General features: G+C 40.6%; 2 protein-coding genes across 2 annotated transcripts in view; both read right to left on the reverse strand.

Moving 5' to 3' along the window:
* Positions 1–11,773, reverse strand: part of LOC113157483 (glucosidase 2 subunit beta-like) — a 116,409-nt gene extending 104,636 nt beyond the window's left edge. The window contains exons 1-6 of the mRNA XM_026353001.1: positions 11,586–11,773; positions 11,209–11,325; positions 10,316–10,411; positions 8,282–8,339; positions 7,465–7,582; positions 3,711–3,834 (exon numbers count right to left, since the gene is read on the reverse strand). Coding sequence (XP_026208786.1) covers positions 3,711–3,834; positions 7,465–7,582; positions 8,282–8,339; positions 10,316–10,411; positions 11,209–11,325; positions 11,586–11,667 — 595 coding nt within the window. The 5' untranslated portion in view covers positions 11,668–11,773. The remainder of the gene's footprint in view (positions 1–3,710; positions 3,835–7,464; positions 7,583–8,281; positions 8,340–10,315; positions 10,412–11,208; positions 11,326–11,585) is intronic.
* Positions 11,774–12,711: 938 nt separating this feature from the next.
* LOC113157115 (doublesex- and mab-3-related transcription factor A1) lies at positions 12,712–14,470 on the reverse strand. The gene is made up of 2 exons (XM_026352393.2): positions 13,865–14,470; positions 12,712–13,644 (listed from the first exon to the last, which is right to left on the reverse strand). The coding sequence occupies exons 1-2, from the start codon at positions 14,340–14,342 to the stop codon at positions 12,854–12,856; spliced, it is 1,269 nt and encodes a 422-aa protein (XP_026208178.1). The 5' UTR covers positions 14,343–14,470; the 3' UTR covers positions 12,712–12,853.
* Between the last annotated feature and the right edge of the window lie 5,042 nt (positions 14,471–19,512).

The following is a 19,512-nucleotide window of genomic DNA, read 5'->3' on the forward strand; positions in this document are numbered from 1 at the left end:
AAACACTTGTGTGTGTCATAAGAAACTAATTTTCTTTAAAGTTACAAATAGCCTGGCCCTTTAAAACTTCGCAATAGCTGTGCTTGAAGCCCTGGAGACATGTTTGAGTGACAGCCACAGTAAAGGAAAAGACTTAAAATCTACTTTGCAGGCTCAGCTGCTTGTTCGTCTGGCTTTTCATTCCTATTTTGACAAGGGCTATTGACAAGGCAGAAATGGAATGACACAGTGCTCATAAAAAAAACAGTGTTTGTTGTGATGTTCCTATACTTAAGTGAGGTAACTCAGTATTTGTCCTCATAGGCACTCTGTTGTTCAAGGGTATTTTAAGGCAAATGTTTTATTGGTTCATCTTCAATAACAAACTTAATAAAGACTGCGACCTGTTCTAAAATGTTATAAATTCAGCCAAACATTTATTTATCTGAAAAAGGGACAAATAAAAGATTTTCAGTGTTTTCATTGACTAACTTAATTGTAAATTGGCCTTCAACGTACCACCATTCATGGTGATTCCAGAATTAGCAGATTCATTGGTAACAGGTAAAGATATCATTATTGTGTATAAATCATTTTTTTTTAAATACAGTATCGACCAAAGGCTTTGTTTTTGCAAGCAAAGATGGGTTATGGCTTACCACTTTGTGTCAAACTCTGTGAGAGAGATATTATTTTATCTTTCACCATCTACAGTACAGATTTAGGGACTCCAGAGAAACCTCAGAGGAAACCACTGTAATATGAGCGTGACTTTGCAGAACTGTATTAGAAACGTCCATGCTACCATGATGAACACAGCCTCATGAGGAGGCTTCAGGAGTACTTCAGAAAACTGTTGTGACTTAAAACAGACTAGTGCTGCATCCACAAATGCAGCCCTAAATCTCTAATGAAAGGATGAAGCCCTTTGTCAATTCTGTGCAAAAAGGTAACCAAGTATTCTTGGATTTTTAAAAAACATTTGTTGCCATCAAGAAAGCATTATTTCCAAGAAGTAAGTGGATATTTCAGCAGCACAATGCCATAACCGCTTGGCTTTGCAGATACAGTGCATGTGGTTGACTGGGCTGGGAATTCATCCCTTGTTGAAAATGTATGGGACATGATGAAGAGGAGAATCAGACAACAGCAATCATGGACTGCTGAGCAGCTGAAGTCTTGTATCCATCAAGAATAGGCAAATATTCCATTTCAATTAGTACCCTAAAATAGAAAGGTTATGTAACACGATGGTAAACATGCATCTGTCCCAATTATTTTTCAGTCTGTTGCAGGCACTAAACTTCTAATTATTTATAAAATACAACTGAGTTCATCAGCAAACACACAAAGTATTTTGGCCAATAAAAAAATCACATTTTTTTGAGGTTGTACACGTATTGCATTAAAGGTTAAAAAAACGTCAAAGGGAAATTAAGTCTGCTGTTTCTGCTTTATGTACAGTGGAAACAACATTACTGGTCAAAAGTTTGGGATCACTTTGATATTTGATTGTTTTCCAAGGAAACACACACAAAATTAACCTGAATAGGCAATAGAGCAAACAAAAACAGAAATAATGATTTTGATGGAAATGATGAATATGTTCTTCAAACTTAAAAAAAAATAACACCTTTTGCAGCAATTACAGCCTGGCAGACCTTAGGCATTCTAGCTGTCAATTTTGATAGCTTTTCTTCATCAAGGTCCCTTCCACTCTGTACAAATCTCCTATTTTGCCACCTCCAAAGCAGCCCCAGACCATCACGCTGCCTCCACTATGCTTGACTAAAGCACTGTCACCAGGAGATTGATGCAGAGAACTGACAATTGCTAATAATTGTCCTCTATGCAAAAATGTAGTGTAAATCTGATTGAAAGCACGTGGGTGTGGTCTTACTGCATAGAACATAATGTAAAATGCAATTGTTATGAAACGCTACTGTAAAGAAAGCACATCATTTAGAACTGTATTGTATATGATATCACCAGGGCAAACCAAGCACACCAGAAACTTGCAATTAAAAAAGTTAATAAATTCATAAGTAGTAAGGTTGCTGCTCTGAAATTTTATTTTATTTTTTTTAAACAAGCTCAGGGACACCATTCAGCCAGGCCACATAAAAGAAATTCCATGTATAAAGTTGAAAAATTAATTTCTTGATCATTACTTCACTTCTGAAATCTCTGTTATAGTCTATGTATTTTTTTATTCTGGAATGAGATCAAAATATGCATAGAAGTCTTACCAGATTGTTACCCGACTAAATAACATTATAGTCCATCAGGGAGCCATAAAATGTTGGCCGAGTTGTATTGTGGCAGATTAATGGTGCTTATTCACTGAAATTCAACTATTAATCAACATGTAACGTCTTAGGCTGCAAGCAGTGTAGAAGGAATAAGTAGCCCCTAAGTTACTGAAACATCTCTTAAACTTCAATGCACAAAGCTACCACCACACACAAACTAATATTAGAACTGTATAATAAGAGCCTACATGCCAATGTGGTAGGCTTTACTGAAATGTATATTAATAATTGCTAAATAACTGTCAAACTGGTTTTGTCTGATGCCTGTTTACCATATGATAGACTTATGGTAAACTGTGTTATCTGGAATTTCTTCTTAAGAAGAGGAATAACTAATATTGTGCTCATCACAGGCGTAAGAGCCTGCTGGAGTAACATGTAAAAATAAAAACATTTCACACTGGCATGTGTATTGTTTTTAATTCCTCAGCCAAGTAGACATGGCAAGCCAACCATGGAAATTAAAATTGATGGCTGCTGTGCCCTGAAGATGAGAAGTAATGGAAGCAAAGGACAACAGGCTCAGGAATAAGGGGGGCAGGTGGAGACATCCAGCAAAGGTCAACTTGCACACTGGGAAGCATGATGGATGCATGCTCAGAGGATCAACCAAAGTCAAATGACCTTTATTGCAATCAAAACTTTTACTTGAGGGGCAGTTTGACACGAGACAATCGATACCACAGCAGAAGGACGTGGGAAACTTGTCAGCAAAGTATTAAAAAGCAGACAAATTGTATTTTTCTGAATAACTGTGTTATTTGATATATTGACAAGCAAACGACAGAAGTCAACTTCAAAGATAAAAAACATGGCCCTTGTGAGTTACTTCCCCCTTTCCCTCCTCTGCTACAGTACAATCTAAAGATCTAAACCTTTGAGCTCATTTAACCTCACGAATTTCTATCCCCTGCCTTCCCTACATACACATAATGATTCTAAATCCTTATGGACTTCAGTGCTGAAAATGGCTGAGCCCATTTGCTACCCAGAACCACAACTTTCTGTAGATTCACACAGTCTGAACGTCACTTAAATGCCGAGCTAGCTTGTGCTCAGAGCGATAAGGGAATTTTCCCGTGAGTCATAATCAGCTTCTCTCTGAAGGTTTAAAAAACGTGTAAGGAGAACGGTGGGAGTGCAATATACTGCAGCTCAGCACTCCTCTACCAGCCCATTTATTTCAGTGGCACAGGCATCTGTATTTAACCCTTCCAGCTCTTTCTAGTGTTCTACCATTTGTCATCCTGACCATCTGGCCCGAGGTGCCAAGGTCAATTTACTTTTGTTCAATGAAATGAAACGAAAGCTGCCCCGTGGTAGCCATAATAATGACCTAACTATGTCTGCAAACTGCAGCAGATCTGTGCAATGGACGTAAACCAAATCATAGTGGTTTAAAGGTGGCATGACACTTACCACTGTCACCGGCTTCTAGTGCCTTTTGCTCCTTCAGTCGGTCAGCCTCATGTTTCCTCCTTCTGTGTTCTTCTAATTTGATCTGTAGGTCCTCAGCTACCTGCTGAAGCTCTCGGAGCTGAGCCTGGGAAAAAACACAATAGAGACAAATACAATATATCAGCATTACATGACAATTATTTCATCTGAAAAATAATAACCAAATCAATACCATCTTGAATATATGGATGAATTTTCTTTCAATCAATTTACCACTGTAAGTTTCCCACTAGTCCAACAGTAGCAATATCTGCACAATTTAAATCTCAGCTCCATAAAATTGAGCCATTAGGCAAACTGCCATCTTTTGGTCAAACATTTAATTTGACACATCCTTTATGAGCAAAACTAAACACATTCCCTTTAGTTTTAGTCATACTTTGTATTGTAAGTTTATGAGCCTGTGCCATGTGCTAACCTAGCATGCTAACACACCAAGGCAGTTTGTTATATTACCTAGTAAACATCAGCATTTTAGCACTGTCAGATTGGCTCAGACCACTCTTTTCCTATATGTCTTTCTTCATAAACATGCACACCAGTACCAGTCCATTCAGTAAAAAAAAAAAAAAAAATTATACAAAACGCTTGTACGACAGCACTCTGATCTGCAAAATTGACTATTTAAATTACTTGCATGTTGTTGAGGTGAGGTGTTGTTGTCAAACTAAAAATGACAGCATCTGAACAACCAAGCACGACCTTTCATCACTCTCTGTAATGGACCAATTAATATTAGAAAGCAGCAGCTCTCTGTGTGTGTGTGTGTGTGTGTGTGTGTGTGTGTGTGTGTGTGTGTGTGTGTGTGTGTGTGTGTGTGTGTGTGTGTGAGTGTTCTCAATACTGCCTTGCAATCTCTCCTCAGAGACTCTCATAAAGAAGTGATGGATTCTGCTTGGTTTGGATAGGGATGATTACCTTTCTAGGCCATGCTGCTTGCTTAGCCACCTTTAGTTTGCTGCAGTGATTTATGGGCTGCATTGTGGTCAAAAACATATTTACAAGTAGAAAACACTCAAAAAAAACACTCATGACATGTAAAAAGTTAATTCATACTACATAAAACACTATAACAAATGCATAGTATTGTGTTTTTCTATAAACCCAGGACCCATATTAAGGCCAGAGCAGTTTAATAATCTAATCATCTTAAGAAATAAGAGATATTCTTATTAGGGTGAGTGAAAATTAGACATTTTAGTTTTAAGAGATCAAGGAAAAAACATTTTCAGTACAATGTTGCACATCATTTCCTGCTTTAAAATGTAGACTTAGAGTGGGCCAATCGACAGAAAGATAATCACAACCCTCCACAGAGAGGATTTTATCGAAAACCAATTTGTATTCAATTAACAGCAGCATTCCTATTTCTGCTGGTTCTAGGGCGCATGGTGTTGATATACTACACTCAGCTTTCATAGTATAAACGCTTCTAATTTGATTAAAAAGTTTTCCACTGTGCTGCTACTTTAACAGCAGTTTCTTTTAACCCTTGAACTGTGGGAAGAGTTCACTTTTGAGTCATTGTGTAAGGTTTCTGAGACGAGACCCCTGAGGTAACCCCGCCATATCAACAGACACACACGCTGAGAGAAGAGGATCACAATGTGCAGCGGGGCTTGGAGAGCTGGGTGACACTTCAGCCTCGATCTGCCAATCAGCCACCACAGAAGAGAAGACGGGATAAAAAAGAACACAACAGAAAAGAAGAGTGCAGGGTGCACACTCGGAGACCATCAGCTGGCAAATCAGACGTGCGAGTGTGCGTGACAAAAAGTGGCCTTCAGTAAGAATCTCTGTCAAATAAGTGGCATCTTATCCATCTGGATCCTTCATTACAGGCAATACAGGTTTTAAACAAGCATGACCCTCTTGAATGCATTTTTATACAATCATCGCTGTAAAGTGCTTTGAAATACCTTGAAATACAGTAATTTATCACATTTTCGATGCACAAACTAACAAGGATTGAGGGCAGCCCTGAGAAAGTCACAGAACTGTCAAATGGGCTGTTGCAACATTTTTCTGCTGCCAATGAGTCCTTCAAATCCTAAAGAAATATTTTAAATGATCATAATTATATGTTAAATAATATTGGTATTACAGTTTTCTACTGTGTACAAAAATAAGGAATATTTACTTGTAATTTGCAGTATGTGAGCTAGACTTGACCATCTTGCAGTGGTGGGAGTGCAACTTGTATTACCTAAAGCACAATAACACATTAAGTAATGAGACCACTGAACCAGTAAATATAACTTACAAACATCTAAAGAGATCCTCAGCTGGCAAATTTACCAATTTAATTTGCACCAAGCTCCGGGGCTCCGGTTTTTAATTTGGCCTAGTGCTTGTTGGACTAAATGTGCAAATGGAGAGCAGAAGAAAAAACTGTGAAGTAGTTTCTGCTTATCATGAAGCGCTGTAAAAAGAGTATGTTGATTCAAAATGGGCTTGATCATTCAGGTACATGTTTACTTGTGCTGACTTATCCACAGCCTTTTCACTTTTTACTCCTTTAGAGTGATTGCAAATGAAGCAACAGAAGGCAAAGCTGATGGCTTGAGATGAATATGATTGTAAAATCGGTATGAATTGACTAAACCAAACCACAGTGATATCAGTGAGCTAATGGCAGGATAAACGCTGACAGTTTGACAGTTCTCAGAGCTACAAAAGGACCCCAACACCTCATGTTGACAAAGGCAAAAACTAACTGCACAGCAGGCTCAGATTGGTGCTGGAAACTGCACACCAGACATCTGTAGCAGCAGGTTGCCACGAACATGTATGTTCAAAATAATATCACACAGCACAAGCTGCTCATTTATAGCAGGAATTATCAGAGCACAACACATATAAAAGCAAATTAACCGCAACGGCCTTATCAATCAAGAATGTGTTAGCTGGTGAGCCAGGCAATAACACTAGAGTTACTGATTGGCAGCACAAGTGGCCGAGGTGAAAAGTTAATTAAATCTATTGAGGATAACTGAAACAAAAGCCATACACAATAGCCGCAAACCACAAGCACAATGGCACATTTACATGATAATTTTAGAGGCATTCTCTATAATTTGTTTGCTGACAAAAAGAAACTATTTACAAGTGTTTCCAGCATTTCTATAGGATTAAGGTAGGGACTGTAATTTGACATTACATTTTTTTCTATTTAACTATTCTTTGGTAGAACAACTTGTGTGTTTATAGTCACTGTCTTACTAATGTAATTTCTGTAAGATAAATACCTTGACATTTTCCACTAGACTGATGACGGCAGGCTAGCAACAAAGCAGGCCCAAATCATAACACTGCCACAACCATGCTTTGCAGATGATTTAGGGTATGGTCACCACCAAACAAAATACTACTCACTCCACTTTGGTCTCATCTCATTGACTCAGTAACTTTTTTTTTTTTTTGGAAACCCTGCCTGCAATGGGCACCAACTAGAGTCTACATATTAATATTATGGTTAAAGGATGAACTCTAGTGTGGACATACATATCATGTTTTTTTCATTTTAGACTCTAAGCAGTATATAACCCACAAAATGAATCTAGTATATATTGTGTAGTCAAACACCACACAGTTTCAACATTCACAACCATGAGTAAAAATTACTGATGGCCTTACAGATTAAAGCCTTTGAGAACAAACCTGGTTATTACTACTGGGGAATATGGTGGTAGTTATTTCAGCAAATCTAGTGTACCTGTTTCTCCCTCCAGAGCAGCACACCCTCCTCAATCAGTTGCTGCTTAAGTCGCAAACCCTCGTCCAAGGTCCTCATCTGGACCTCCACGTATTCTCTCTCCTTCTGTCCCAGATTCCTGAAAGAGAGAGAGAGAGAGAGAGGAAGCACAACCCCATCATTACTGAGAAAACATGGGCCACCCCTGCTCCGGTCATTGAGATGGTGAAATCCAATCTTTAAGGGTCCACAATGCAGCAGGAATCCAAATGGGAAAATATAATAGTAAATAAGATGGGAGCTGATGCTGAGGCTGAACTAAATTGTTTTTGAAGTCTGGCAAACACAATCTGAGTGTGGACCTTGTGAAAACATAATGAGATATACTCTGCTTGTATGTGTTTTGAGGGGAATGGCAGTGAATGAAATAAGAGAGGACTGTCAACAAAAGGAGTGGGTTACTGTATGAGAAGTTACATTTACACAACAGGCTACGATTCAGCGTCTCTCATATACATCACAAGAGAAAGTCTGAACTACTTAATCCACTTTCAGCTACTTAAATCACAGTGACACCATGCCCCCTGGTGGCACAATGAATGAGTCACTAACATGGCTGCAGCTGAAAGCAGCACATTGCTGCTATGATGGATAGGCAAACTAGATAAAATAAAGTCTGTATTTCTATCAAAGTGCCCAGAAGTTATGTTTGATACATTATTCAAATAAAATGGATGGAGTAAATATCTGTTTATTTAGCAATGCATGGGGCTCTAATGACATTGCAACTGTGGAAATGTGTTATTTTATAAATATTGAATCTCAGTTTTCAACTGACCAGCAAGTGTTCTGGCAGCGGACGTGGCTGTTGTATTCATCTGAAGCGTCACAGCAATCTGGACGAGAGACACAGGAATAACCAATCCAATGTACATGCAAGAGAACAGAAGAGCACAGAACAAATCAACAAGGAGATGTGTCTTTATTTTTAATTATGTGACTGAGACATAATTTAAGATGCAAATAAATACACGTTCAATTTAAAAACAAAACGCAATGAAAAAACACATTATCAGCATTTCAGGTGCAGTAAAAGTTGTACAACTACAGTCCTTTTCTTTGCTGCCTACAGCACATAATTGTCATAGAAATCTGGTGTTTTGACAGCAGGAATTAAATGTTTGATCAACTACAATCTATTGTTCTATACTGCTATCTATTAATTCTGGGAACTGGAAACATTGAGTAGCATCATCTACCTGCCAGTACCTTTGAAGCTCACTGACTAACATGTTATCTGTCAACCTGTACAAAAAACAAAGAGTAAAAAACAGAGTTAGCTTAGCTGTTTACCTCTTTTCAAGTATTTTTGCTAAACTAAGCTTAAAAGCTGCCGGGTTTTGCCTCTGTGTGTTTTTTAAATTAGATATGTTTTGGCATTTTTGCCTTTGATTTTCATAGTTATCAGTAAAGAACGACAGGAAACTTGGGGGGACAGGGAGGATGTGATATGAAAGAAAAGGTCCCCAGTCAGGCTCTGGGGACGATGCTGTTATGTGGCCTGCGTTGAGACCATTTGGCTTTGAGGTCACTTGAAATATGCACCACTAGCACCTACTGTTGTATATAACAGACATATATAACACCAGTTGTCTTACATGATAAAGGTACAAATGTGTATTTTCTTTAGAACGTGTAATATTGATGTATGTAGACACTTTATAATATGAAGCTTAGGCCTTTTGTCTGCACAATCTCTTCCTCTCTTGAGATCAGTCACTTTTAAGATCAGCTGCATAGTGTTTTGTAAGTGCTCAGATCTGGCTTTTGCTCAGATGTTTCACCCAAGAGAGTAGGCTCAGTGTGAAACTTCTCAATTATCCAGAACCCCGTTGGTGACCAGTGGAACAAGAGCATTACAGCCCAGAAAAGGAAGCCAACAAAAATCTCTCAACAAGAAGAGAAGCAAAGACGTGTTAGCTATTAAGTGGCTCCATTCAAGGCAGGGAGGGTAAGAGAAGAAGTAGGAGTTAGAATAAAGCAGAGAGTAAAGAGGGAACGACGCTTTGAGAAATGTTCCCCTACTGCTCTTTCATTCCTTATTCCTTCATTTTTTCCCCCCACTATGGTTGCATTGCATCTAATGCTGCCGAATGCGCTGGTGACAGAGTGGAGACATTGACAATGTTATGTATTGATTTTTTCCAAAGTGACACACTGCTGGAGAATGACAGGCTGATTAGGTACAAAGTAGGGAAAGTTTTACATGATAGAACGAATAAACGCCTTGAGGGGAAACAAAAGACGGGTTTTAAAGTGAAGCTGAATGAAGAGAAAAGTGTGTGTGTGTGTGTGTGTGTGTGTGTGTGTGTGTGTGTGTGTGTTAGAGAGTCATGTTTTGTTTGCTGTGTCTACTTCGACTGTTTGTTTGTACTATGAAAAAGGAGTGACAGTGTGTACACCAGAATGTCAGTTTCCTGACATCATGTAGAATATGAATTACTGTCTGCATGTCTGCAAAACACACAAAGGCACAAAAGCAAACAGTTCAACTTTTTACCAAATACAACACAGACTTCAACTTATTTTAATTAAAATCCACTACTACCTAAGAAATGCTTAGCAAGATATTTAGAGAATACCTTGTACCAAACATTAGCTATTTCCAACTAATAATGTAATAATTCCTTTTCTGCAACAATGATGTTTATCTCTACAGAAGTGCTACCCTTATTGTTAGGGTAAAAAGCGCTAAACCCAAAATATTGCTAATTTATTGGCTTACTTGAAAAGACTCTGTAAAATTACTAAAGTTCCCTCTTAAGAAAGTAGTACTTTTCCCCACACTATGATGTAATATAAAAACCCTTACCACAGATGCCGTCATTGACTCGAGACGATGGGATGTAGTGTGGACGAAAACCCAGATTGGTGCAGTAGAATCGACCTCGAGGGCAAGCTGAGGTTCCTGCATGGGGCCAGGATAAGAGGTTAGTGTCGCATAATAAACACATTTTCAGTAACAAATGCATCTAATCAGAAACATTTATAATGGGAGTTTTTGTATGTCCAGTTACTGATTTGAGTAACACTTAGCTTGGTTTGTTTGTTTGTTTGTCAAAGTAATCATTTGTTGCAACACTGCAATGTTGTTTTTAATTACGAGGGAACTTTCACCTTCTTTTCCGCTCTAACTGTTGTCAAAATCTGGATTGATCACTCTAAATCCTTGCTGTGGGCTGACAATATTCAAGCATGTCTTAATATCCCTATCCTTTCAGTTTGAGACAAATACGAAACTTTATTCTCTTTGTAGATAGATAGATAGTCCGGGGGGACAGCATGACGACAAAATGGGAGGATAATCATAATAATAAGTGGATCCACCAAAAAGCACAAAATGTTTGTGTACACATTGAGCATGCACAAAGCTGGTACATATTAACCTGTACTGAGAAACTGAGCCAGCCCCTTCTGCATTGCCAGATGTTAAGGCAGGTCCTCAAAAGTCAGACTCACCTAAAGTCAATCTGACTCACAAATATCCAGCTGTTTAAAGGACTAATCAGCCAATTAAGCAATTCACCACTAAATCCCAAATTCAAATAGAATAACAGCAGTACTGCAATATTAGGTCAAATCAAATATTAACGTCATACAAACAGAAATGTGTAGCGTGTGCTGACACTGGGAAATGACAAGTCGAGGCTCCCGTTTACTAAAATTATAAAGAGACCCCCACTGGTTCATGAGTTTACGTTTCACCTGGTTCATCGGAGCCATCCTCACAGTCGCAGTAGTCATCATTCACCTGCTCAAAGGGGATGATCTTCGAACCATCAATGCACAGGAAGGACTTCCTCTCCCTGTAGAACCGCTTATCTGTCACAGGATAAAAACATTACACGCCGGTGTCTGTTGAATACTTTGAACTTCAGCTTGACTTTGACTTCAGCAAACAAATGAGCAATATGTATCTATGAGATGTGTTTAGACATAAAAGGTCGGCACCACCAGAATTTTGTCTGGGAACTACTGTCTGTGAGGACAGTTTGTAAAAGCAGTTCCCCCTGCAGTCTTAGTGTCAAATAGGATGAAGACGTTAGCTACATAAGCTAGCTACAAGGAGACACGGCACTTACATGACGAGGATATTCCTCTTATTTTCCGCGAGTCTACAAGTCCACCCCAAACGACAGCGGCGAATATAATTTGGAAACGCATGTCAGAGGGCAGACTTGGAAACTGACTGTCTCCTGCCTCTAAATAACCCGCTCAAACGCGTTTCAAATCTGTGACATACACCTAACTTTGAACTGGCTAGGTCACGACTTCCTGAAACAAGAAGTCACATGACGTCTCCGAGGCTTTCTATTGGTTTACACGCGAGCCGCGTGCGGTTGCTTCGACCAATCAGGAGTGAGGATGCTTTGTGTTTACTTTATTCAGGCGTCGATTGATTGATTATTATTATTGTTATTATTGTTGTTGTTGTTGTTGTTGTTGTTGTTGTTGTTGTTGTTGTTGTTGTTGTTGTTGTTGTTGTTGTTGTTGTTTTCTTAGATTCATTCTCTATGATGTCTAGTTTGCAACAGGTTATAATCTGCACAGTTTAAAAGTACATCTACATGCTAGTGAGAGAGGATCTAGTTTTTCATACATAGCTTCACTGTCAGGGATGTTCCATGTGTCACTCTCTATGAAATGTCTGCAGTTTTCCTTATCGCTTCTTTTAGTGGCACTCAGATGTGAGTAAGAACTAATGCAACTGTTGAACAGGTTTTGAAGTCTTACCTGCAAACTGTAAACAACAGCTGCACTTTCACAGAGAGATAAAATTTCTGGAATTACAGGTTGGAAAAGAGTAAATGTGTCTACCCGTTTAAAGCGTGAGGGCGGGCTGCACATATTCAACAAGGCAAAAGTCTTTATGTTATCTGAGAGGACGTCCCCTGAGTAAGTTGAAAGTCAGCTCTCACATTCACACTCTCACTATTTGGCTCTGAAAAGGCCAACAACAAAATTAGAAAGACGTTCTAATGCTGCTTATTCGCTTCATTTTGAACACATCATTTTGTGTGGTCTTGCAAAAGTGTGAAAATTTGGCAGCACCTGACCTGTGGGCATCTACTCTTCCTCCCATAAATATCCCCGCCTTGGTTGTGCACATACAGTTTTACTTTGTGTGATGTTTGCTTGGTTGGTGGAATCATACACAGTCTATCAGGGAGGTCATGATGTAGATTCATGGCAAAACATAGAATCATAGAAGCGTTTGACATGTTTATTAACAATAATCAATCTTTACAAAATTAAGTTTGAAAAAGCAATTTGAGGCACTTAAAAAGCATATTAAAAGTAAATCTGAAAGCTATTTCACAATAACATTAAAGACAGAATATTTGTAAAGTCATTTTTCAGTGTTAAGCTGTGAGTAGAGACCTGTGTTGCACAGTGACTCTTTGTCCTGGAGGTAAGAAAGGTCACGGATCATGCCTGGAAAGGAATATGAGTCCAAAGGTGGACGCAGTGGAAACACGGGCATCAGTCCGGACGGCATGTAGGGCGACATGAAACCTGCCATACCGCCGCTTGCAGAAGAATAGGCCAGTCGCAAGGGGCTGACCCCGAGGCGGGGGCTGAAGCCGTACAAGCTGTCTCCCCCGGCGGCTGTCGGTGGTATATGGAGCGGGGAGAAGGCTGACTTGGTCCCCAGGGCCCCCAGAGCTCCAGGCAGTCCAGCTGAAGGCCTGAGCGCGTTTGGGTGACTAGACAGAGACAAGCTGCCGCAGTCCATTTTGTTCTCTTTGGAGTTCAGCACCAGCTCGATGGACTTGACAATGTCCCCTTTGCACGTCCTCACCATAGACTCCAGCGCGTCGCGTTTCTGATGAGGGAAGATCTTAACCATGATGTCGGTGGGGTTCCTGTCCAGGCTCGGGTAGTCTTTGGACTTTTCCGACTCGCTCCCTGACTCCGGATCCGATGAGGAAAGCGACCTCGGTGGACTTTCAGCCTGGTCCGAGGGCTGATCAAACACCGGGGACGGACTTCCACTGTCATCTGCGAATGAAGCGGCGCTGTCCTCGCTCGGAGACAACTCCTTCTTGTCACTTGGGGAGGAAAGCCGTGATGTGCGCGGTGCAAAGAGGGGTCGACCCATCAGTCCGTTGTAAAAGCTGTACTTGTTTATTTTGTCATCTGAAACGTGCACAAAAGAAAAACGACTTTAAAATCACTGCTCATGTCTGCACCCAAGCTGTGCGTAAAAAAGTGCTGTAATTCACTTTAACTGCAAATAAACTAAAATAATGCAACTTAACTGTTGATATTAATTCAATTATTCATCATAAAGTCACGGAATTCCTTCTGATTGATGATAGTTGGGTAAAATGATCTCATCAGTTTCATTCACACTTACCATCTTTTCGATTCTCTGATCCAAAATCGAAAATGGGCGCTGTTTGGGTGTTGCTGGTGTTCGCTGGCACCCCGGGGCCTAGAGGTGACCCCTGAGGGATCCCTGTTTCCCCTCCAATCCCCGCGGCGGGGTACAGGAGCCGGAGCTCCCGGGCCTCGCTCTCCTCCTGAGCCTGCTGCCTCCTCAGCGCCACCTGCGCGGCCATCACCCGCTGCCTCTCCGCTATCAAAGTGCACTTTGCGCACACGCAGTCTCTCCAGCGGCAAAAGCGCTTGTGGCCCTTCAGTGCGGAAACCACGCCGTGGTTTCGGCACCTGGCGCACTTCGGGGTGCGGGGGTATCCTCTCTCCAGTGTTGGGTTACAAGCCCGGAGGAACAGAGGCGGAGGGCGCAGTAGAGACGCAGGTACCTGCAATCCGCCGAGCGGGCTGGTGGTGCTGTGCCCGGCGAGGCCGAGCGGTCTGATCCTGCTGTCCATCGCCTGAAGAGATGCAAAAACAGTCTGCACAGTTATTGGGGTGTAGTCATTCAAACGATGCGGCCCACTCTGAGTGAATGGCTGGCACCCTGAACCAGCGGCGCCTTAAGTGTCTCCTCTCCAGGTGGTTTGACTTGAAATACAACACCCTGGGCAACACCCCTTTCCGCTTCAGCCTCGTAATACCCTATCATGTTTATTCGGATCCCGGATGACTAGTGGACTAATCTGATGCAACTGAGCCTAAATGCAGCCGGAGTTAAAGGAAGAGTGAGGCCAGAGCAGAAATTGTGACCTGGGGCGAAATTGCATTCAGAGTTTTTATTGTAGTTTTGATTTCAGATTTATTTAAGGGACACAACCATTCAGGCTGAATTACCTGAACTACATGCTGCCTCAGGCCAGCTACATACAATGACCCCCTTTGGTTGCCCTACTGAACAATGATTTTTGTATTATTAGGATGTTTTAACACAACAATGGCCCTAATCGCCTCAAAAGCAACAGGTAATTATCTACCTGGTTATTCTGTTGAACACATTACCTTGACAAAAGACCCATCTGTCAACAAACACACAGTGAGTTTTGGGGGAATAACTAATCACACCTTGTCACATGTTTCATTCAGTTCTCCCCGTTCAAACGGGGTCCGGTTACAAGCAGCAGATTGCCTTACCGTTACTACATGGACGACAACTTGAGCATAATGTGACAAACACGGTGTCGGTCACCACGGGAAACAACTAAAACCAGTAAAACACTGTCCAGCGTACACTTGCATGTGTGGACACTGTCTTTCTCAAAGGTTGTTCTCATTCACTACATGTGATTAGTAGATTTTAAAGAGTAGCCCTGCAGAAAATGAAAATAAAAGATAATCATTACAATGACATCCACAGCTATTAGACATCTCCAACTCATTTGTAGATGTGAGAGCGAGATATCAGTGGCTTCACTTGGCCTCCCTGTAGTTCTGACTCCACTAGACTCCTTGTGAATAATGGATGTGGGTTAAAGAGGCTGCGGATAGAAGCACTCAAACCCCCTTGTGGCGTTTTACTGAGATAATGATTCCCTTTAGGGCATCTCTGAGGAAGGTCTGTTGCAGCAGAAGCCAGAAAAATAGCTTGATGCAGACATAATTATTATTAGTCTCCAATATCACAGCTTATCCAAACTTACAGAGCGTGGTGTTTCAACTTACTGATAAAAAAAACTGCTGCTCTTAAAACCAAAACTCATGAGTGACTGGTGGCAGTTTTTCCACCTCTTTTTTTCACACGTAGTGGAGGATCTTATCAGTATCGTGCTGCACCTCCCTCCTTTGCAGCGTGGGCGGATTTAATGTGCACACATGCACGCGTGCAATATTGCGCGGACGCATGCAAAGAGCAAACGCTTATTGTGCAAAAAAAAAAAACAACAACACAATCTCTTGCTTGCAGAAAGATGTGCCAGAAGTTATGGGCTTTGATAGATAGGGGTTGGTACAAGACTTACTCCAGCTGTGCAGGACATGAAGAAAAATCTGAGAAGCATCCATCAACACAGATGCTAACAACATAAATAAATGCCAGCGATGCAGATTGCTGTGTGGACTCACATGCAAGCTTTTATCAGTTCATCCACTGTGAAGTGGAATTTGAGGTTTGGACTTGTGCTTGGCAAGTTTATCCAGAGCACATTTAGATGCTCTCACCTGTTTTGTTTTTGTGTTTGTTTGTTTATTTTTTTTATACACTGTGCACTCGGGTGGTTTATATAGACTAGTTACACCTTTTAATGTGTGGCTGGCTAGAAGCGGCACAGTAGAAATGTGTTTTATTGTATACTATCATCAAATGTACTCATATTTTCTAATAAACCAGATTAGGAAGAGGAGGGGGAGACAAACAATCTATTTTGGAAAAAGCCTCTATAAATTGGATTATGGATAAAAGCTGTTGTGTTACACACCTATTTGTCTCTGGATCATGGGATTGCAACACGGGCGAGCCAAGCTGGGTGTTTAAAATACCTTCAATCCGTATCGCTCGCATCATCTTGAGACAAAGTAATTTTTCAGCTTGTTTGTGCCAGTCAAGCATTTGATCATAATCTAATATAAAACACAACTGGCACACACGTGTGTTATCGCTGGCGTCTAGATAACCCGTAGTCCAGTTCCATGTTTTACATGGATGCTGCATGTTTTTTAGTCAGAAATTTTTCAAGCTCACCTCCAACACAGAGTGGAGGGATTAGCTGGGATAAGTGCAGTTAGAGTAGATATGGCTAGACAGTGTCTTAATTGTGCTCTTAACAGATCTGTTCGTGTCAGATATAGAGTTTCATCACAGCCATGTGTCTCCTAGGACAGGGCTTTATCGGTGCAGCTCCTTATCTGAAGCAAGGTGGCTGTTAATCTACTCACAAATCTCACAAAACCTGATTATGTCTCCCACTGTCAGAGAGATGGGGAGAGAGAGAGAGGGAGGGGGAGCAGAGGTAAGAAGGTGAAGCTGAGAGGACGAGGATTTCATCACTGAACAGTAAATCATAGCAGCTGGACTGTTGTTTTTTTCTTATGTAGTGTCTTATTAGGTATCCTCATTTAATATCACACACTTTATCCAACTAACACTAAATCATCCTGTGATTATTTTTATCTTGCCCTCAAGTTACAGTTTAACTTTAGTCTTGTGCAAAGTAAAAGGTCTGAAAATCTGATCGTAGTTATTGTTGCGATGCTAAAAGGAGGCGTCACACGACTTTGACATGGAAACATTTCAGCGCCTTAAGTTTCAAGAATGCGTCATTGTTTCTGAATATAAAGCACTCGAGTTACAACAACTTCTCCTGCCTTTCAGCACACAAAGGGTCTCGACCTTTGTGTGTTTGCTCTCTCATCTGTTACTTCACACCCTTGTTATTTAAGTGCCACACAGTGACCTCCACTTCTCAGAGCTGATGGGTGAACGGTCACCAAATGATGGCCGTCAGGTTGCTCAGTTGCGGTGATGGGTTGCACCAGGCGGTCAGAAATATTTCAATGAATGCAACTTTCTCAGCGACTGTGTGGGAAATAATAATCTGATTTGTGTTCTGCGTGACGCATGTGGCCTCGGTGGACCTCAAAGAGCAACTTCGCTTTAAGTGGAGCTTTCAAGATTGTTTTCTCTGTGTTTTTTTTTTCATTTCTGTTTCAGGAGATGTTGACTGTTGTTGTGCTATTGAACTCGTTTTCTCTGTTTACAACGCCTGGGGCACAAGTGACGCCTGTGCCAGCATCCTAGGAAAACGTTCTCACAACTCACCGCTTTCTCTGGAGATCAGACTTGTAGCTCTGAGGTGCAAAAAACTCGCACTGACATTGACATAAATGTGTAGAGTTTTGTTCCAAATCACGTTTTTAAAAACCTATTTAATTTAGTATTTCCATTTGTGCAAGTTTGTGTGCATTTTCTTAATGCGCTGCATTTGACAGATCATTCTCTTACGTCCCTGTGTTTTTTAGTAGTTAGTAATAATAATAATAATAATAATAATATAAGACTGATTGTTAAAACAAGCTAAATGTTGCTCCCATGATTTCAGGTCATATCTATCTTACAGACACCAGAGAGGACAGCAGGTAAAACATATTGCTTTAAGTAAACATTTAAATAAGTAAATTATTACTGGTAGACACAATATAAAGTACACAACAGGTACAATTACTGTAATAAATACAAATTCAACTTGCAGAACAATAAATTATAAGTAAATACCAGGGCTTTGGGGGTTTTTTTATTTTGTGCAAATGCTGGTTTTAATTTAGTGCCACTCTTGTAAGATAATGCTTTTTGCTTTTGTGAGAAAATTAAACTTCGGGTAATAGCAGGAGGTGTTGCAGCAGAAACTCAAATGAGATAGTTTTCTCTATTTTTAATCCAGAGGGAAAACTTGCATATTATTTTACACCCTGTGCACAGAGGAGGAGTCGGTCATACACACACCTGTGCATCTCAATACATAGGAGGATAAGAGTTTTTTTTTTTCTATTTCCTTTCCTCTCTCTTGGATTCTGTATTCTGCTATCTTCTCCCATCTATTTGTCCCCTATTCAATATTTCTCCATTTCCTTGCTTTTTCCCTCCTCTTACGCCTTTATTGGTGGTCCGAGTCTGGTAGGTATCCATCAGGGCCCCTCACTTAGCCCGGCAATGCCTCAGTGCCAATGAACAATGGTTGGCCAAGGACAGCCTAGTTTGCTCATGAGCACTGTGTATGGATGTGTATGTGTGTGTGTGTGTGTGTGTGTGTGTGTGTGGGAGTGGGTGGGTGGGTTGCGTGTGCACCCATGTGTACCTGTTGAAATCATGCATATTACATCTGCATCAACACAGTACGTCTCTGAGGAAATGCATGGTAACTTTGACATACTGGCTCACTGTGTGTGTTTGTGAATGCATTTGAGTGCGTTAAGTGCTAATGATGATTGTGTGTGTGAGAGAGAGAGAGAGTGGGTGGGTGGGGAACATTAGTACCTTTAAAGGTTCTGGTCAGGTGCCAGTGAATGCAACCTTCGCTGTCTAAGCAGGTTAAGCTTGAGCCCTGAGAGTTCCTTGTTTTGCACTCACTCTGGCTACACTCTCTATTTGTTGACTGTCGAAGATGCTTCTTTGTCCAATGATACACTTACAAAGAGAGGTTTACAGCTCGGTGATGCATAGCTTAGTGGCAGATGAGCACAACCCTCGGCGAGGGATTTAAAGAATCGGGTTTCTAAGTGGGTGTTTTTTTTTCATTAAAATGTGACACTTGACTGAGAGTTAAAACACATCAACAATGAAATGGATGTATTAATGATAGAAAACGTGGGAAACAATCCTCGACCGGTGTTTTGCAAGTCAATATGCACTTTAAAATCCCTCTGTGCACTCAATAAACACTGACTCTTGAGTATGTCACAGGTAATGGAATATTTGGTGAATTATAAAAGGGTAACAGGAAGGTAACACTTAGTTTGACCTTTAGATTTGCAAATTTCTTCACGTACAGGGTTTTAAAACGAGCCAAACTGACTTTGCAGCGTTTTTGGCTTGTTGCTGTAATAGAAAGGTTGCCCGGTCTATAGACGTGTGAAAAGAAATAGATTGTCTCCCTCCTCATTCTCACATACAAACAGTCAGACCTCCAGAGGATTGTT

Source organism: Anabas testudineus, chromosome 18 (genome assembly GCF_900324465.2).
Source record: "Anabas testudineus chromosome 18, fAnaTes1.2, whole genome shotgun sequence".
NCBI classification, from domain to species: Eukaryota; Metazoa; Chordata; class Actinopteri; order Anabantiformes; family Anabantidae; genus Anabas; species Anabas testudineus.